Here is a 22,389-nt window from a genome sequence, read left to right on the forward strand (position 1 = left end):
CTAATAACTCTTTATATATTCAAATTTTTTCTAAAATACTGATCTTTCCGAGTGGGACCTGACTTAGATTCAATAGCAAATCTGGTAAGGGCTGTTATGTCGTTTTATGTATTTAGGAATATCTCTGGAATCAAAAATCCAGTTGGAGGACTGAAATTTAGGCTTAATGTATGCAGAGATAATTTTTGAGATCTATATGTCAAAATTCTTTATGAATTATCTTCTTTTTAGTCACCTCCACCACCAGAAGCCCAAAGAAATTAGGATGAATGGTTTGCAGCTTCTTTTGATAAAATGGATTCACTATCTCAGCTTCTCCGGGCCTCAGCTTCTTCACTTCATGCAAAATAGAAATAGCATGATCTGATCAAACTTTATCACTGGGTTACTGCGAGTGGATTAAAATTATAAGGGTTCAACAAAGTGATCAATAGGACAGAATACAGAGTCTAGAAACAGACTCTAAGAGATAACAAATACCTGACTTGTATGCCCCTGTTCTCATGCTCATTCCTGGTATTACTTACCAATCACAGCACTTTTCATCTAAGATCAGATACAGCCTCAGAAATCTCTCTCAGTGAAACAGTATGAAAGTTCCTCAGAAAGTTAAAAACAGAGCTACCCTACAACCCAGCAATTGCACTACTAGGTATTTATCCAAAGGATACAAAAATGCTGATTCAAAGGAGCACATGTACCCCAATATTACAGCAGCACTATGAACAACAGCCACATTATGGAAACAGCTCAAAGGTCCATCAACAGATGAATGGATAAAGAAGATGTGGTCTATATATACAATGTAATATTAGTCATCCAAAAAATGAGATCTTGCCATTTGCAACAACATGGATGGAACCAGAGAGTATAATGCTAAGTGAAATAAGTCAGTCAGAGAAAGACAAGTATCATATGATTTCACTCACTTGTGGAATTTAAGAAACAAAACAGATGAATATAGGGGAAGGGAAGGAAAAATAAAATAATATCAAAACAGAGAGGGAGGCAAACCATAAGAGACTCTTAACTATAGAGAACAAACTGAGGGTTGCTGGAAGAGAGGTAGATGGGAGGACGGGCGAAATGGGTGATGGGCATTAAGGAGGGCACTTGTTACAATGAGCACTAGGTAGTATATGTAAGCGATGAATCACTAAATTATATTCCTAAAACCAATACTACATTATATATTAACTAACTTGAATTTCAATTAAAAAAAAAAAAATCCTTCTAGTGTAGCATTCCAGGAAGCCACTATCAGAAGAAAGCTGGTGCAGTAGATGAGACCTACTCTGCCTTCACTACCCTGGTATATATAAAAACTGAATAGGAGAAATCAAGGATTCTTTAATGCTGCTAGAATAACTGGTTTAACTATTTAGAGTATTTCCCTAAGACCTAGACATACTTTTATGTTTACAGCATATTCCAATCTCCCATCCAGCACATCAATTAAACAAAAAAGTTTGACATACTGAGTACAGAAATCCCATGCTGAAGGTGTATTCTTTTTTAACTATATGCTAATAGTTTTTCTAATTTTCTCTGGGCAGCCAAACTAAGGTAGAAAAGTATCTCTGACGAGTTATACCAATAGAAGACGCTGACCTTCATTGTTCCACAAATAAACACACTGCCTAATCCATCTTCTTTCACCCTAGAGGCTTGATTTCTCCCTTCCCCTGACCCTGATGGGACACCAGATATGAATTAGAGGGGCCATCACCCACACCTTGTAGATAGAGAATTCTTGTTCTCAATGCCTGATGAAAAGGGCAGGGAAAATACTTAAGTATCTGGAACCTTATATTGAAAAACTGAATGTATTTTCAACATTCTAATTACTAAATATGGTAATAAGTCACAAAACTAACTCCTTGGGAAAAAATCTGTTTCTAGGTCTCTCCTCCATATAACCTTAGGAATGAAGATATGGCAAGTTGCAGGCCACTGTCTATCAAGTCTCCCACTTAAATAAAAACTGCTGTGTTTTTAATGGTTAGGCATAGAAGAAAAGTGTGGTTGCCAACAGAGAGTAGGATTAGTAAATGGGAAGGGGTGGGGTTTGTTATAATAAGTACATACTACTTTTCCTTACATTCCAGATTCCACTCCACTCCTACATCTAGTGAGTTTAGAAGTCAACTTAAGAATTAAGGCAAACACAAAAAAGTTATAGGTTGCACAGGGTGCCACAAAGATTAGAAAAAAGGATAGACGGCCACTTTGGTTTTAAAACCATTAGAAGAAACATAACACAAACGGGGATGACACAATAGTTAATGACTCTTAATCCCATTCCTTTTCCTCCTAAAGTATCTGAATGTGGAGACTAAATCTTGCTGGTGAAGTTATCCTTCAAACATTTTAAAGTTGATCACTTTTTATACACATGTATAATTTCAAGATCATTATTACACTTAACTAATGATACTATGGTGAGAATGCAAAACAATGATGGTAAAGAAAAATAAGGTGAAGAGGTTGATCATGAGGAAGGAGGAGATAAAGAGGAGGGATATGATCCAGAATATAACCCAAAGAATAATCAAACTCTAATAGAGGGTAGAGAGCAAAAAGACAGCATATGCAGCTACACACAAATGACAGTTACTAATAGCCCATGTCTCTATATTTTCTTAGTTGAATCTACCAAACTATTTTGATTAAAGAAATAAAATAACAGTTTAAAAACCTGTTTGTTTTACTAAACATTTTAACTGCAATAAATCTTTTAAGTCATGCTTACTCATTGCTACACAGAGTTAGACTGTGAAAGTCCTTTTGGTATGTAGCTATTAGTCTGCAGCTGTGAAAATTAATGTAATATATCCTAAAAATTAGCAAAGCTGTTACAAAGAAACCAATTATTTGTTTAGGGATATTTTTTCCTGAAAAACTAAAAGGATTTTTGAGTCCATGCTTAAATGGGGTTAAGTATGTTTATATTAGCCATGCCTTCACTGCTTGGTCACAGAATTGCTATAATCCGCACTAATTGCAAGACAGGATCTTTATGAATTTGATTACTTAAAAAGAAACCAGGTTATGGTTAGGAATTTCTAGTAAGACCATACTTAATACTTAAAGCATGATAATCAATTATCATTTACCACTGAGCTATGAATAAAGTATTTTGATGGGAAAATAATATCTCAATGCAATTGGCCCAAAGAAATCACAAAGCAGTACAAAACTTCCAAATGAACAGGACAGAGAAAAAGTATCATACAAGTTTAGGCATTTTCTTTTACTACAGTAAATTAAAACATATGCTATTACTACCTGTTTGGATAAGAAAAATTGGGGGTAACTACTTGAAGTTGAAATAATATCCATGGCAAGGCTGTATCAGCAGAATACTACTGCAGAGTGGCTCAGGGAAACAATAATCTGGAAGTAATAATTTGAGAGTCTTTGATGGAAGCAGAGGACATAAAGGAGAGAAGTTATACCCAGAAAGCATTTATATCATTTTTCATATATAGCATCTCATTTATTGCTCACAAAATCCTCTGAAGATAAGATGCGTATTTATAATCCCCATTTTACAAACTAAAAAACTAAGCCTGAAGGGTAAGAAGCACAGATAACTAGTGACAGAACTCGGACTTAAACCCAAAGCTTTCAACTCTAGGTCCAGTCGGCTTCACTACCTTGCTTTCTTCCTTACTCTTCTTAAATAAACATGAAAGAGGAAATGTAAACATTTTCCTAGACAAAACAAAGCATGCCCTCATCTATTACTTAAAAAAGAGAGGAGGAGGAGGAGAGGGAGGAAGGAGAGAGAGAAGAGAGGAGAAGGAAGAAAAAGTAGGGAGAAAAAAGGGAAGAAAGGAAAAAAGACAAAAAACCAGGAGGAGCTGAAGGTGACAGAATGGAGAAGAGAAAGGAGAAGAAGCAAGACACCTCTTATTCCAAGAAGCTACCATGGGGAAAGTCAATAAACCTAGAAAGATCTAAACAAAACTACAGAATAACTTTAAACAAGTTTGAAGAAATCTAATGGAACAGTTCTAAAAATTTGTAACATTTGTCTACCAAAGCAACCCAGACAAGAAAGACAGAACTGCATCGATTAGAGATGATGCCAATCGCCATCAGGTACCATAATGGGTCTGTCAGTTCTACTGTCTTATAGCACCAACAACACTGCTTTGTTATAACACAAACATTTTTACCATATTCACCAGCTCTACTGAACTACTAAAATGCTTAATGAGTTAATAAATCAAAGAGTGAGGACCTTTAAAGATTTTTTAAATTTTTGTAAGTAATCTCTCTACCCAATGTGGGGCTCGAACTCACAACCCTGAGATCAAGAGTCATGTGCTCTATCGACTGAGGCAGCCAGGTGCCCCAGAGAGTAAGGACCTTTTAAGAGAAAGCTGCCATCCTAAAATTATTATTGAATTTAAACTCAATACTAAAAACTCTTAGATGAAATTTCCCCAAATTCATGAAAAAAAGTTAAGGATTTAGGTTGAACCAATGGATTCTTTTTTTAATTTTCTTTCACTTGGATTATTTTTAAAGTAAGCATAATGATCCCTAAAAATATTATCCTACTCACCGTTGAAGTATCAATGATGCTTTTCTCTCTTCCATCAATGTCATCATCTTCATCTTCATCACTGAAATCTGCAGCTGCACTTTCAAGGAATTTGAAATTATCCAGCACGGAGGCAGAATCTGTTAACTCGGATTTTCTGGTTTAGAACATGTACACCTTGCTCAGTTAATTTTTTAAACTCAACATAAGAATTAATCCATATGTTGCACTAACTTCTGTTTACATTGTAACTATGATCCCTCAAATCATATTATGAACTACACTGATTCTTATCCATAATATTTCCATGGATTTTAATTGGCAAAGCACAATAGGAAGTGGTTACTCTTTTAAAAGTACTTCGCAATCATATCTATTTAGGTTAATGTAATATAAAGAACACCCCTCCTGATTCAGTATTCTTTTGATCCTTAAGTCAACTTTAATGTCTTTCTTTTTAAAAATATTTTTCTTATTAGCTCTACTTCTATTTTTCTCTATTCTTTTCCTCTCTGCAACTCTTCCTCTAACATGTGAATTTCTATAACTAAGAAAATAGCTAGTAGATACATCAGTTTTCTCTGATACAATCCTATATTTCTACTGAACAGCTAAGGAGTTGAAAAAAACAAATATACACATAAAGCTACTAAAAATAACTTAAGTCAAACTAATATTACTACGAAACTTGATCCTGTTAATGAATAAACCATTAACTTTTTGAAATGATTGACTTTTCAAATACATAAGATTTTAATTTAGTTTCCTCAAAATAAATTTAGTAAATAATTTCCTAATGGCCAGAATAAGATGATTTCTCTCCAGTTCATTAGGGAATGTTTTAAATAACAAGGCATTTTCTTAAAGAAAATTTAGCCACGACTCTAGACAACATTTCTAAGACAGATTAATCTTAAATTTCAAATCTGCTGAGAGCTATGTTTTTGGTATCTTCCACCCTATTCTCTATCCCTACACAAATGAGACAGATTCGGAATAATACCCTTGTCAGTTCTAAAAGACAGGTCAAGGGCAAAACACAAGACAACTCAAGTGGCCTTTTCTGAACATCTTTATAATGACTTATAATAACGCCGTAGGTAAAACTATAACCAGGAATAAGGCCTACATTGTCTATGCCTACACAAAGAAACAATCTAATCTTACATTTGTATAAATAAGTTAATGTAGTCTTAAATATTAATGAATATATTTAAGAAGGCTCCAGTGACATTTGTTTATAGAAGTTCATTTATAGGAGTCCGTCCTATTTTTGAACCTTTACCTAAATCCCATAATTTTAGTTAATGTTCCAAATAACAGAAATGATGTTCTCACTAGAAAATGTATAGAGTTCAATTAAAACCATTCTTATAGCCCAAACATGCAGTAAAATGAAGCAAAATAATATTCAGACTTTCACAGAATCTTTGGCTTTTTATCTCTTTAAGAATCATGCCAAATTTAACCTGAGAAACAAACAGGGTTTTAGAGGGGAGAGGGGAGGAGGGATAGATTAGCCCGGTGATGGGTATTAAGGAGGGCACGTACTGCATGGAGCACTGGTGTTATACGAAAACAATGGATTGTGGATCACTACATCAAAAACTAATGATGTATGGTGATTAACATAACATAATAAAATTAAAAACTACAAAAAAAAAAAAAAGAATCATGCCAAATTTATTTTCAATAAAGAATGTCCTTTCTTAACTACTCATGTTCATTTTAAGCAGAATTACATATAATTGTATGACACATGATCCAAAAAGCAAAACAAAGTATTTCAAACAGCTACTGAATTTTTCACTTATTCTATCAATTAAAAACATACACTTAAAATAGATATTTTTCAAAGGAAAAGGTGAGTTACAGTATTATTAAATACACAAATGGCTAAGAAAACATTTACTTCTAAAAAATTTGAGGAATTTATAGGATTTTTAGGTCATCAGGAATGAAATTACATTCTTATAAGATTTGAACTGAATCTCCTAAAGATGATCTTTTGTGAAGTTCTAATAGTAAGTGACTGAGCTTCAAGATATTAAAATCTGTATTAAACCTATAGATTTCAAGCAAATAAAAATATCTTAAAAATATTCTTAAAATAATCATAAATAACTAATCCCTATGGGTTAACTTCTACCAAATGAAATTTCAATTTTTTAATTCAACTTTATAATAAATTATTTCTGTAGCAGTATCTAAAACGCAAGTATCACAAGTGTCACCCGTAAACCAAAAATATTTAATAAGCACTAAAATTTTAGCTAAAACGCTTTCTAGACAGAATACTTACCCAATCATTGCCGTCTCTTTAACTTCGGCCTCTGTGCCATTTATAACTGAATCCTGATTTTTGTCATCTTCCCTGTCAGTGACATCACTTGAAAAGCCCAACAAAGCTCTCACTCGTTTAGATTTCACATCTAGAATGGTATCTGTGTAACCCACCTCCTGTAGATACCTGCATGTGAAGAAGATCCTTACAATTCAGTCATATTGGAATCAGCATTCTATAACTTAATATGTAAATAAAAGTATTTCTTTAAATTCATTGCCTGCGTAAGACTTAACAGTACAGTACTATGCTAGTAAGACGTGCTAATAAATAATCTTCCAGCTGCAGATGGAGCTGTCTCTTGCAGTACCAGCCTCTATGGTCACTGAAAAAAAAATCAAAGAACTATACAATACACCATTCATTACATTTATCATAAGAAGAAGCTGTTCCTTAATATACCTAATAGCACATTCTTTCTTCTAGGCAGCAAACTCACTCTCAGATTCTTACAACAGTAATTATTATAACCAGTGGTTTTTTGTTGTTTTTTTTTTTTTACACTTCTGATATAGAGAGTTATTGAATCAACTGTTTGAGATCCAGAGAGGATATTTCTAGCATATTTGGTTTCCTCCATGACATACAAGAAGAGTATATTCCAAAGAGTCATTTCTACAGAAAGGAAGCTTTTATCCTGAGACAACTCTAAAATAAAAATAGCCCACAGTTGAACTGTGGATGTGGGATGCCTGTGTGCACGTGGGAGTGTGTGTTACAGAGAGGCAGCAGAAGAAAAGAGAATAGGTTTGTACTGAGAACTAGATCTGGGTCTAAAGCCTGTTTCTGCCACTTTCTTCCTGTGTAACTTTAATTCTCCTGAACCTCAGTTTTCTTCTCCCTAAAAGTGACACACCTCGTATAGTGGGTGACATACAGAAGGCACTCAATATCCATTAACAACAAAGATGACCAAAAAAGACCAAAAGGAACATGAAAAAGGCAAAAGTCATTACTAATGTCATTAACAAATGTGACAGACAAATATTAGGCATGAACCTGTAAGTAAGCAGCAAATCTATGAAATTAAGGAGAAAACAAAGGTGGACAAGATAACCAGTCTGAGGTCAGTTTATTTCAACATCTGGTATTAACAGATTACAGCTCAAAGACATATTTCACAAAGATATGTGACCAAAATGGAGTAAGTGTATCTTATCAAATCAAGATACTCATTTTTCAATACTATCTGATATTTAATTTGGACAATAAATGTTTAACTTTCTTGAATTTAATCAGTTCTTACAAACCAACAGGTTTTTCTGTTCTAAACAAATATTTGATACATATCTTTGGCAACAAAATCACATTAGAGATAACTGTTTCAAAAACCGCTCTTTCCATAGGTAAGTTGGCTTTACTAAGTAGCTACCTCCTTTATTCATTGATAAAATGTCACCTTTACTTTAAAGAGACAGATGATGAGTCTTTTAAAGTTTTTGAAAACTATCTCAGATTGCTTACTACAGTAACTACTTCTCATAAAAAAGAAAATGAGCACTTTAAAAACACATTTATGAAAGAAAAATGTAATACATCATATTTAAGACCAAGGTGAGGGCACTAGGAAAACCACTTATTAAATGTTAGTGAATTCTCATTTTTTCTCATGCTGAATAGATAACAAATACATAAAAGGAGACATTTTAATATTCTCTTCCCATTAGGCAAAAGGAATGGCTGGCACAAATTCACTCTGGAAACCACTGGTGCAGACTACTCACAGGAAACTCAAAAATCCAAAAACAGCTAAGTACATTTCATTTTAATGAAGCACAAGTCAGAATACCAATTTCAAATGTGATATGCAAGGATAAGGCAGTGAGCTGGTTAAGTGGGCTGTAGCCTACCACCTGACATCTGAACCTCATTCCAGCTTTGTTTCCTCTTTATAGTCTCAAATACACATTTTATAGGAGAAACTACATGGTAGTGCAGTATTTGCAAATTTGAGAAATTAAAAAAGTTCTTCAATCTATTTAAAATAGGAAATTTAAAAACATAACACAAAATTACATCTAAATATTGATTAGACTTACATTAAGATATACCTATGTTCAGGTATAAAAGATGCAAAAAGTAACTTTAAGGGTATAGAATTCTTTTTAAAAAAAAGATTTTATTTATTTGAGAGAGAGAGAGAGAGAAAGCAGAAGCAGGGGGAGGGGTAGAGGGAGAAGCAGACTCCCCGCTGAGTAGGGAGCACGATGCGGGGCTCGATCCCAGGATCCTGGGATCATGACCTAAGTGGAAGGCAGGTGCTTAACGACTGAGCCACCCAGGTGCCCCTAAAATTCTTTCAAATGTAAACATAAGTGTATATTAAAATTTAGAAGCTTAAAAGTATACTCTTTAAGTTAAAATTATAAAAAGAGAATTTACTCTTGGTTAATTCTTATTAATATTTAATGAAAAATAAAACCTACCACAGGGGAAAAAATGTTTACTATGAAAAAGGAACAATAACTCAATTAAGCTTTTTCACAGCAGCAGTCTAATAATAAAAGAGAGAAAATTATTCTGAGTTGAAAATGCAAAAAAAAAATATATATATATATATATATGTATCCTGATGAAAACATACTTTTCTTTGTTTGACCACGGGATACTTACTGTCTGAGTAGTTGTCGACCTTGTTTCCACATTAACTGGCTGTTTTGCTGTGGCTGTACCTCTGTTTCATTACCTTCATCTGGAAAACATTAAATCATAATAAAACTGCCTTGTTTTATTCATTAGAGGGCATCTCAATTCATAAAATATGTCCAATAAAAATTTATAAGATTAAGAATATGCAAACTACACTGTAAGGTACGTTTTAGGACAATGTACACTGTTTTTTTAATCTAATTTCCATAACAAAAATAATATAGATTCATGATTGCTACTAGACTCCCCTAAGCGTAGCAGAACTAAAATAAAGACATTTTCCCAATCTCTAGTAGCCTGAGAATTTTCATCCAGGACAAAGACCTATTCAAATCAAGTCACACAATAAGAGTCAAATGAAAGTATTATGGAGCACCACATCAGAGCTAGAACAAAGCACTCAGGAATGATGATAGAAAAGCCAGTTTGGTAAGAGTAGATAGGGAAGAAATAACTTCAATCCAAATCTATTTCCTTCACTAGTTACTAAATGAAAACTTTAAATATTCTTTTGAAGACATTCTTTGAATGAAAACCACCTAAGTCTTGTAAAGCTTAAATTCATCATTTGGTAGAAAGTGAACTCTTTCAAGAGGATAGTAAAATAAAAAGAGCCTTCTCTGTGCTAAATCTGGACTACAGAATTTCCAAACTATACTCTAATTTTAAAAATACAAAAAATTTCACACTTTCTATCAGCCCTTGATCAAACTATAAGAAACTGTGATCTTTTACAGGGTTTTATTCACATGGAGACGTAAGAGAGACTGGGAAAATTTGTTTTATGATATCGATGTTAAGCATTTACTGTGTTCCAGATGCTGTGTTAAAAACACATTCATTATCTCTTTTAATCTTTACAACCTCAAAAGATAGGTGTTATTACTATCCCTATTTTAAAGATGAAAAAGATGAGTTTTACAAGTTAATTGTATGATTTCCAAGTTAGAAACACAGTTGTAAGTGCTGAAATCACATCTGACTCCAGAGCTCATGTATTTAAAGAAATATGTAAATAAGAATTAGATCTTCCATTTTCATTTTTCTCCTACATTAATTAGGCCAAGCTCTGTGATATACCAAAGAAACAGCAGTAGACCAGACTGTAGCAGGAGGATTAAGTTACCTCAACGAGGTAGATTACTTTGGGATGATCTCAGAAGGCATATAGTTTAAAAAAGGGGCAAAAATAATGTCCCCATACTAAGGAAAAACAACACATATCTTGTTTCCATTGACCCACAAATTCAGGAACTATGGTTCACAAATGGTTCCACAAATTCAGGAATATACTAAGGTATGTTCTAATATATCTTAAGTCAAGTAAGCTATACTTGCCAAGTAAGAATACTTACACTGGCATTTCAAAAGACTAAAAATTTCATATGTGAAGGAACTTTTGAGGTCATCTAATTTCCCATCAGTATAGGCCTCTCTATTCCACCCTCAGATATACTCAACTGCCTTTGCCTACTTTGGAAGCTAGTGATGTTACCAAAGTACAACACATACACTCAGTGGAATACTACTTACAAGGAATGAACTATAGATACACACCAACATGAATGAATCTCAAATGCATTATGCTAAATGAGAAAAGCTAGAATCAGAAGGCTATATTCTGTATGATTCTCAAATTCATATGACTTTCTGGAAAAGGCAAAACTATAGGAACATAAAACAGATGAGTGGCTGCCAGGGGATTAGACCGGGGACAAAGGGGTTGACTACAAAGGGTAGTAGTAACGAAACTATATGTGTTTGTGAAAATACTAAAAAGGTGAATTTTACTTATGTAAATGATACCTTAATAAAAAATAAATTAAGCCAAATCAAATAAGAATGCATCTTCATCCTCTTTAAAAAAGTGTATCCATGTACTGAGATAAAATCTGACTCCCTGGGTAACATGTTTTAAAAAAAAGTCTGAAGTTAAAAGAGAAAAAAAACTTTTGTACATGTGAACTTTATTTTCCCCACATTTCCATATTCAAGCTAAAATTCACAGTTCTCTCAATCAACTATCAGATTCACTCTCACCTTATCAAGTTAAAAAAAAAATGACATCATACGAAAGTGAGGATTTTAAAGTGGTAAGAGTTGAACTGCTTGGCAATATAAAAGTAGTTGACTGGTACTTCCAGTCAAGTTAGAGTAACAGGGACCCAATTTACCCTCCTGCTTGAAACAACTATAAAACAAAATAGATGAAATCATGGTTAAGACCTGATTTCAGGCAACAAAGGACAACGATCCCTGAGAGAAAGGAAACACACAGTGAGCCCTGTGATTATTCCAGCTTACTGCCTTGACAGAGTTTCTAGATTGTGGCATAGGGAGGGGAACAAAAACAATATCTGAAGGGGGCGCCTGGGTGGCTCAGTCATTAAGCGTCTGCCTTTGGCTCAGGTCGTGATCCCAGGATCCTGGGATCGAGCCCTGCATCGGGCTCCCTGCTCTGCGGGAGGCCTGCTTCTCCCTCTCCTACTCCCCCTGCTTGTGTTCCCTCTCTCGCTGTGTCTCTCTCTGTCAAATAAATAAATAAAATCTTTAAAAAAAAATATCTGAGGAAAGAATGGCTGAAAAGTTGTATACTTTATGAAAACTCTAAATCCACAGATCCAAGAGACTCAATGAACCCCAAGCACAAGAAACATTGGGGGGCGGGGGTCACCTGGGGACTACACTGAAGCACATCATAATGAAATTGCTTAAAACCAATGACAAAATGAAAAATCTTAAAAGTGACAGAGAAAAAGGTCACATTCTGCATACAGTAGAACAGAGATAAGTTTGATAGAAGATATCTCATCAGAAACAATGCAAGCAAGCAAAAGAAAGACTTTTTCAGACACACAAAAGCTGAAAGAACTCATTGGCAGCAGCCCATATTACAGGATATGTAAAAGTCCTTGAGGCAGATGGACTATGACACCAGAAAATACGGATCCACACAAAGAATGATGAGCACTGGAAATATATACTTTTTATATTATTTAAATCTCTTTAAAAGAGAACTAACAAAAATAATAATATAGTGTGTGACTTATAATAGAAGCAAAATACGTGAAAACAACTGCCAAAGAGAGACATAGAAATCCATAGTTACAAGGCTCTCATACTGTAAGAAGTGGTATATTGTTACTTAAAGACAGACTGCGGTTAAGTTAAAAAAAAAAAAAGTATACCACCAAAATAGCAAAGAGTTGCAGCTAATAAGTCAGCAAGAGATAAAATAGAACGATAAAAAAAAAAAAACTAGATTATCCCAAAGAAATCCATGAGAGGAAAAGGGATCAAAGAACAGACTGAACAAACAGAAAACAAACAGCAAAGGGGGTAGCTTTAAATCTAACCATATCATTAGTCACATTAAATATAAATGGTCTAAACATCTTGATTAAAAGAATTTGTCACTCTGTATAAAAATATTCTATTTTTAATATGTACCTGGCTTCTAATATTAAATAAAAGAAGCTAAAATATGGAAGATAAATAAATTTTAACATAACCTGGGGTAAAATTTCCTAAGGTAGAAATGTAAAGGTTTGGATATAAAAAAAATGGGGGGGGGGGGCGCAGTCAGAAGGGAAACTAATTTTATTGTGAAAAATGTCTCAGAAAAAGTCTGGATTATCAGTTTAAAAAAAAATATATCGTAAATGGATAAAAGAGCAAAGACCAGAAGAATTCCTGCTTCTTTAAAGTTTACCCTGTTTGGATACACCACCTTCTACCCTCTCCTAGTCACTGTCCTCATCACTGTCACCCACAAATCCCTCAGTAACACTCAGAACTAGGCTTACATGCTTCCTCTGCAACCAAACGTTTACCTCATCTTGAGCGAAGTTAATATTCATGTGGGTGATCCACTTCAGCCTCCCCACAACCACCACCCTCTCTAGCTGTCATACCTTAGATCTTGTCGTTATGAAGAACAGACGCAGATGCAAACTCCCTCTCTGAGCGTATTCTTCAGACTCATATTCCCACCTCACTAGTTCTTTCATTTAGCTGGGACCTTAGACCAGGGGCCAGCAAATTACAACCTGCAAGTCAAATGTGGCCTGCCGTACTCATTCATTTGTGTGTTGTGGCTACTTTTATGTTAGAATGTCAGAGCTGAGTAGCTGCAACAGAGAACATATGGCCTAAAAAGCCCAAATATTATCATCTGGCCCTTTACAGGAAAAGTTTGCTGGCCTACTCCAGACCACAGCCTATCCCCTCACTTCTACCCATTTAGCCTCCTTTTGTCTTCACTTCCTTTCCTCTCTAGTTTTAGTTCACAGTCTATCACTTCAATTATTCTTTAGTCTATGTCCTCAAATTTCTTGTCCCTTTGGTCTCTCCATGAATTCAATGAATTCAACTATGAACTATTTCCATTCTATTTAATTTTTGTCCAAGCTGTCAAGTATGCAAACCAAACCAATGCATCTATATAAACTCATGATCACAACTGTCAACTGGACGCTTAGCTTTTCTCAATCCTACTATTTATTATCAGTTTGCCCTCCTGCTCATTATTATTTTAAACCTTCTCTACTTTTCTTAAACCTATCATACATTCTTAGCAGGTAATCCAGTCTTACACATAAAGCATATTAAATACCCACCACCAAAGTGAAACCCAAACCTACAAATCCATCACCTAACTTCTACATTCTTTCTTGGGAACAACAAAAGACATGCTCCTCCCACCATTCTCCAGCTAATTAAGAATCCAATCTCTGTGCTTCTTCAGATACCTTCCCATTCTGAATATGTCTTCTCTCTCCTTTTTATTTGCTCCTCCTCTAAGAAACACACACACACACACACTCCTTGACCCCATGTACCCTTTCAGCTATCCCTCTCTTCCACCTTCACAATCTAAGCTTCCTGACTTACAGGTAACTGCAGTTAGTCTTCATTTTCCACTCATGTCTTTGTTTCTACCCTTACCTTCCTCCTAAAACTGCCCACAGTAATAAGCTTCCTAACTTACAGGTAACTGCAGTTAGTCTTCATTTTCCACAGTAATAAGCTTCCTAACTTACAGGTAACTGCAGTTAGTCTTCATTTTCCACTCATGTCTTTGTTTCTACCCTTACCTTTCTCTTAAAACTGCCCACAGTAATGACCCATGTGTCACTAAATCTTTTTTTTAATTATTATGTTAATCACCATACATTACCTCATTAGTTTTTCGTGTAGTGTTCCATGATTCATTGTTTGCGTATAACACCCAGTGCTCCATGCAGAACGTGCCCTCTTTAATACCCATCACCAGGCTAACCCATCCTCCCACCCCCCTCCCCTCTAGAACCCTCAGTTTGTTTTTCAGAGTCCATCGTCTCTCATGGTTCGCCCCCCCCTCCGATTTCCCCTTCATTCTTCCCCTCCTGCTATCTTTTTTTTTTTTTTAAACATATATTGTATTATTTGTTTCAGAGGTACAGATCTGCGAATCTTAAAGCTACTCTTTAGGACCTCTGGTTATTAATCATAGTGCTTTAGAGTCCTTATTTCTGGAATCCCTCTCTTCTCCTGGTTTCCATCCTACTGTTAAGATAATTCTTATCATTTCCTTTTCAGCTTTCTATTTTTCTACCAGTTTTTTAAGTGTTGCCATTCCTCAGGGCTCCAATCCAGGTCCTCTTCTCACTCTGAATAAAGTCTGGAGTGGGAGGTGGGGGGGGGGCGCCTCTTCCTCCTCCACAATGACCTGAGTGCCTTTGGGACCATGTGCTGATGCCTCTCAAATCTACATATCAAAGCCATACCCTCTGGTTTGAGCTCCAGCCATCTTCACTTGATTGCCTAACTAATAAATCCAAAAGCGAACCCATCATCTTCCAAATCTACTTCCGATCTAGTTTTGAGAACTAGAAGTGTGGGGGTCATCTTTGAATGTCCCTTTTTTTCATTCCCTACATCGAAACTGGAACTCATTCCTGCAGATTTTACACTGTAAGTATTTCCTGAACATGCCCCCCTCTCTCTTCACATCCAGTCAGTGCCCTGTCAAGGCAGCCTTCCTCATTTAGCCAGGAGGCTGCCAACAGTCCGCTCACCAGTCTCCCTGTCACAGATCCAGAGGCTCTCTGATCCACCTGCTACACTGCCGCCTGTGGGATCTAAGAGAAATCCGATCCTTCAAATACCTCCTCAAAACTCTCAGGATAAAAATGTAAATTCCTTAACATATTTTACAAGACCCTTGTAACATACTTTACCATCTGCCCTCCCCCCTTCCCCCGCTAACTCTCTAGCTCCATCTAGAAATACTCCTTCCCTCCCTTTCTCTACTAGCCAGTTATTTTATTTCTCAAATGTGCCAGATTCTTCCCCCTGCCTTTCTCCCACCTCTCATTCAGCAAATATTTAGTAAGTTCACTTTGCCTGGCCAATTCTTACTTGTCCTTCAGATGTTAACTTTAAACACCATTTGACTACTTAGGACTAGATATTGTGCTCTATAATACCTATTACCTTCCCCATTATACATGTCATTTTACTGTAATCACTTTTTTCTTATCTTCCCTGTAAGAATCCAATAGGGCATTGTTATCTTATTCACTGAATTTGAAGCTGGGTCTGACAAGTATTACATACTTAATATTTGTAAATAAACTGTGAAAGATCAATAGATGGAATTATACTAGGTACTAACCATGTGTTGTACACTAAGAAAATAAACCTGAAAGTTATGAATTATTTCCACTATTTTCCCAGTTTCAGATAAGCAGCAGAGCAATCTCCAAAACATTAAATAATATCATAAATATTTAAAGTGTCAGGGCAGAGTTGAACTTACATGCATAAGAGTCAAACTTTTTCTAGAACCACATTGTTTACTTATAAACATTTTGTATATGTTGCAATTAGACTTTTATACTCCTAAAATAATATCTAACACTAAGGAAACAAACTTTTTTTTATATAAAAATCCTGATTGAATCACTTCTGTGAATCGGACAAGATACTTTTAGGACAGCCTTTAACAAATAGTTTAAATTTAAAACATTTAAGTGAATCTCAAGTCAAAAGGAGAGACACCAAAGCAAGATAGAAAAATTTAAAAAACAAAGGAAAAAATATGCCAATGATCAACAGATACTGCTCCAAATCTCATGGATCAATATTCAGCTGGGGAAATGTGTTAACATTACTACACTGAATTGAACTTTAAAATCAGCAGCACATTCAGATCTTATAAGGTTTTTTTCATACATTGTCAAATACAGAAGCAGTGTGGTAAAATAGGGCTAATATGAATTTTGAAATCTACAGGTATGGGGCAGCTGGCTGGTTCAGTCAGAGGAGCATGCGACTCTTGATCTTGGGGTTATGAGTTCGAGCCCCACCCTGGTGTAGAGATTACATAAACAAACAAACAAACTTTAAAAATATACATATGAATGTTGCAGTCATTAGACCTGGGCTCAGATCCATATTCCCACTACTTAATAATTGTGTGACCTCATGCAAGTTTCTCCAGTTCTCTGAGTTCAATTTTCACATAGGTAAAATAAGAACAATACCATCTTTATGAGCAACTATTTTAAGAATTAAGGTTAACACACATAGAGGCCCTAGTACAAGGCACATATTTCATATATTTCAACATATAAATGATATAAACAATAACTGATATCGTCAGATATTTGATCTAGAAATTTAATCTGAAATTATGTCAAAACATACTCATTTGAAACATAACTTGAACAACTTTTCCTACTATCTGTTATACCTCCTAATAAGTCAATTATGTCTATATCCTTAATATCTGATTGTTTACAAAGTGTTATTTTTGTAGGGATGAAGAGGAAGGTAGGAGAATAAAAAAGAAGAAATAACACAAAAACATCATAAATGTTTCAGCTGTTAAAAGATGGTCCGGCTGCAGAATCTTCTGTGCATAAGAAAATCCAAAAACAATTTTGCACCTGCAACTGAGGGATGAGGTTGAAGGGATTAGGAATTCCCTGTACTTGAAAAGAAATCTGTGAACTCCATCATTCCTTCTCTTTCTCTCAGGATTTCAAGGGCATGATGTACTTTGTACCGCACATCTCAAAGTTCCCATTAATACTGGGAAACCCAGCAAGACACAGTTATGTTAGTATGTTACCCCATGAATTCTGATCTTTCCACGAAGTGTAGAACATAAGCAGAAAATGGGGAACTTAAAGAAAGGGGAAGAGGAAAAAGGAAGGAAGGTGATGGAAAATCATTTAAATGACACTAAATGATTAGCACTAAAGATAAGAAGGTCAGAAAAAATCACTAATATGCAAATAATTCGAAATTAATTTGCAGTTATAAATATTGCTGCTATAAATACTAGATGTCAACTTCTTTTTAATCACTTAAACTTCCTTTAAAATTAGCTTACCAGAATCATAGCTTGGAGGCTTCATATCTCCCTGATTCAATTCTGTCCCATATTTCAACTTGTGGTATTTGGCTCTAACAAAGAAATAAGAAAATACAAACCATCTTAAAACATATTTAAATGAACTTTAGGATATGTAATAGGAGTAGTCATCAGTACACAGTAGTCCTGGCTACCTTTCAAAGTAGGCTTCCACAGTGTCAAAGTGGTTGTCATTATTATTTTATTGTTGTTACACCATCAAGTGCCATTACAACAAATAAAAGAGTAACACTGGAAACCATAAATCTTTCTATAATTACATAGAACATTCTAGTTTCTATAGTATTCAAATTTTCTTGATGATTGCCAAATTACAATTCTACTATCAAAAGCAGTAGATAAATTTGGATTACGAAATAAACTTGTAGAAGACTAACCTTTCTCAAAATTGATGTATTTATAAAAAGAAAACTCATCTAATGGTATGTACATACAACGGAGTATTATGCAGCCATAACAAAAGGGTGAGATCTTGCCATCCGTGACAACGTGGATGGGCCCAGAGGGTATCATGCTAAGTGAAGTAAGTCAGACTGAGAAAGACAAATACCAAATGGTTTCACTCATGTGTGTAATCTTAGAAAACAAAACAAATAAATAAACAAAAAGCAGAATCAGACCTATAAATATAGAAAACAGGGACTTACCAGAGGGAAGGGCAGTGAGGGAATGGGCAGTGAGGGAATGGGCAAAACGGGGAAAGGGGACTGGGAGATACAGGCTTGAGTTACGGACTGAATAAGTCACAGGAATAAAAGGTACAAGGAATACAGTTGATGATACTGTAATAGCACTGTATGGTGACACATGGTAGCTACACTCGTGGTAAACATAGCATAACATATAGAGATAATGAATCACTGTGCTGGACAACTGAAACTAATGTAACACTGTGTGTCAACCATACTCAAAAAAATGTTTTAAGTCATCTATAATACTCTGTGCCTTGTCAGGCAATTACGATTTACCAAGTATGCATTACAGTAAACAATCCAAAGGAGAGAGGGGGAATCAGCCCTAATCACCAGTGCTGAATAAGATATTTCAATAGGAATGAATACATTTTTTTTTTAATAGTCAAGATATCCTTTGCGGAGAAATTCTTACCTATTTCCCTTTTAAAGCTAGCTGAATATAATTATTTCTGGCTAACCTGATTTCACCATTTCAGATTTAAACATCTGAGACCAAAAAAATAATCCAGATAAAGTAAAAATTTTAAAGGTCAATCAAAAATGGCCATACTTACGTAATGTATTTATATATTTTTACTTGTTTGCTTCCCCAAAATATTGAGGCCATTTATAATAAATATTAAATGCAATAAGGTTAGGATAACAACAACAGTAATAATAATTAGAAAAACCAAAGTAATAAAGTAATAAAGAAGGAATGAGGGGATAATATAGCCAAATTCCAAAGTTAATTTTTTTATAAAAAAACTATTCAGCACTTCACATAAAGAAGTTTTTATATTTCAAAAAAGATATAAAGGAAATGAAAATTATTTGCTCAAATGGGCAAAGTACTGGAATTCATATTATTTTATAGTTACAACAGAAAAATCAACATTTATATAGAGGAGGATCTTAAGAAAACCTATGAAAATTACAGATAGCTAATGTTCTATTTAAGGTCGGCAGCGAGTATAGGAGTATATATTAGTCTTATATGTTTTGCGTATGTACAGAATGTTTTGTAATAATATACACACATTAAAAATAAAGAGTATTTGTTTTACATATGTGTTATATATATATATGTCATATTCATAGAAGATTTCTGGAAGAATACGGAAGACATTAGTAAGATTTCCTTGGGGAAAGGAAAGGAATACATAAAGGGAGACCATATTGTGTTATTTGGTTAATTAACATGCATATATTTCTTCTTTTTTTAAAATTTTTAGTAAATACTTTTGTTCCAAATTAACTAGAACATCTCTTTCTCTATTCCCAATGCTTCTGCTAATCACAAAGATTTCATCACCAGACTAAACATTTCCTAGTCTATTTCAATGTATTTGTAATAATGTTGATTATTAGAGAATAAGATTTATAGCCACTTAATTTTACTTACAGTTACCAGAAATTAAACAAGGTTCTTAATATTTGTCAATCTTCAGATTTTTCATCTACCATGAAACAAAGTAACAATACCTCCTAAAAGTCAACTAGCAATTGAAAGTAACTGGTCTGAGAATGGAATAAAAGTAGCAATAAAATATTATGGAGTGCATTTATATATATATATATATATATATATATATATATATATATATATACACACACACACACACACACACACACAGAAAAACATTTCTATATAAAAATACTGCACTATAGTGCATTCTAGTGGTCTTGGGAAAAACTGCAACAGAGTTTATATAAAAGGGGAATAGAAAATATTCTTTACAATGTATTAATAAAAATAACATACTATGAGCTAACATTTCATAAAAAATTAGACAAAGTAAGTAAAGAACTGTCATGTTTACCACAGGCTGTGTTCCCTTAAAGCAGGGTCTCCCTACTAAACTGTTAAATTCACTGAAAAAAACCTTACTCCCAGAACCCTTCTCAACTTAGCAACATTCAAGCTAACATGCCAAATACCTTTCTCACTCATATTGTTTCCCATGGTTTTAATACTTCATCTCACTGTGTTACTTACCAATCTTCTTATTCCCTTATCTTTTTGTCTAAATGTGACTGTAAAATAAATAGCAGATCTCATGCCTAAGAACCCTATGTCTGATACATAGCTAGGCCTCCCAACTGACCTTTACTGGATAAAAGAGCATAAAAATTGTATAATAATAAAGAAGTCCCATTATAGCTTTGTTTCAAAGTCTATTATTACATATAATGTGCTAGGAATATAACACAGCATCCCAATCACATTTTAAATGTTGATGCTAAAAATAATCTGATTAAATCAATGAACTGTTTCTGAATTCTTATGACATGTCAGGCACTGTATTGGCTGCTGGGAATAACCGGCAGTTTGTAGTCAATTAAGGGTGGAGGCAAGGAGATGGCTAAGAGATAGAAATTAAAATAAATAACGACAGCACACTGTGGTAAGAGTTATGAGATAGATCAAATGTTATAGGAATTCAGATAAGAGATTATCTAATTCTGTCAAAGGTGGTGTCAAGGAGAACTACCAAAAAAAAAAAAAGGTAACATATGAGATTCTAGCTAAACCTCAAAAAACCAGTGGTTTTCCAGTCAGACAAATAGATTGATGAAAAGTATTTCTGTCAGAAGAAAAAGTGGGGAAAAAAATACATCATGGGTCAAAAAAAAAAAAAAAAAGCCGTGTGTGTGTGTGTGGCTGTGCGTGGGTGTGTGTGCGTTTGTGCGTGGGTGTGTGTGCGTGTGTGTGTGTGTGTGTACAGGACTAGAAAGGGGCCTGGCTGTAAGAGGTTTTACTAAGATCTCTGAAATTAGCTAGATATTTTTAAGCAGGGATATAATATCTGTATTTCAAAAAATGCATCCTATGAATGTGGAAGATGAATTAGAATATGGAAATATCAGAGGCAAGGAGGACATGTGGGTTTTTATAGTGCAGGTGAAAGAAATGGGGAAAAATGGAATGTTTCAGAATTGTATTTTATATAGTATTTAAGGTTCTTCAGTATAGAAGTTCCTGAGTAAACCTTAGATTAAACACTATGTGTTCTTGAAAAATTAGACATAAATTTCCTCATTTTACATATTCTACCACACTATAAGGAATGCCTTGATAAATTCCTGGCTAGGCGAGTAATCTTCCTGTAATGTTAAAGATTCAGTTTCACTTAATTTTGGATCTTTTTAAGTGGGACTACTTAGAAAATCTGTAACACAGCAATTCTAAATCATGATCCTTACACTTAGGTATGTCAGGGTAAATGACAAGATGTCTAGAATTTGCTGTTCTAAAATAGATAAAGATGAAGCAAGAATGACAGGAACATTAACTGTTGAGGCTTGGAGGTGTATATAAAAAATATTAGTCTCTACCTTTATGTTTCAAATTATGCTCAATAAAAAAACTTAAAAATTCTTGGCTTAAAGTATTAGAAAAATAATTTCAGAATCAGAAGAACTGAAATGTTCTTGAACTCCAAAATTTTTAAAAATTCCTGGCATTAAAACATTCGAAAAATAATTTCAGAGTTAAAGAACTGAAATGTTTAAGAGCTCTAATCCAGAAAGAAATGCTTTTTTATTCCTTATTACACTTAAGTAGTGCCATAACATCAGGAATAATCTCAAATCACTCCATAAATTTCAAAAGATACAAAATCAGTGACTCTGGAATTAGGAGAATTCCATTAGTTTAAAAAAAAAAAAAAATCTTCCCTAGACCCAGCCAGTTATCTCTTCTGTTTTTCAAAGTCAAACTACTTGAAAAAATAAGCGA

At 34.4% G+C, this 22,389-nt stretch overlaps 1 protein-coding gene across 1 annotated transcript in view; it reads right to left on the reverse strand.

The window, feature by feature from the left end:
* Positions 1-22,389, reverse strand: part of STRN (striatin) — a 93,213-nt gene that overhangs the window by 34,585 nt on the left and 36,239 nt on the right. The window contains exons 3-6 of the mRNA XM_032410291.1: positions 17,932-18,005; positions 9,513-9,591; positions 6,858-7,025; positions 4,577-4,712 (exon numbers count right to left, since the gene is read on the reverse strand). Coding sequence (XP_032266182.1) covers positions 4,577-4,712; positions 6,858-7,025; positions 9,513-9,591; positions 17,932-18,005 — 457 coding nt within the window. The remainder of the gene's footprint in view (positions 1-4,576; positions 4,713-6,857; positions 7,026-9,512; positions 9,592-17,931; positions 18,006-22,389) is intronic.

The sequence above is a fragment of the Phoca vitulina genome, unplaced genomic scaffold, assembly GCF_004348235.1.
Source record: "Phoca vitulina isolate PV1807 unplaced genomic scaffold, GSC_HSeal_1.0 scaffold12, whole genome shotgun sequence".
In the NCBI taxonomy this organism is placed as follows: domain Eukaryota; kingdom Metazoa; phylum Chordata; class Mammalia; order Carnivora; family Phocidae; genus Phoca; species Phoca vitulina.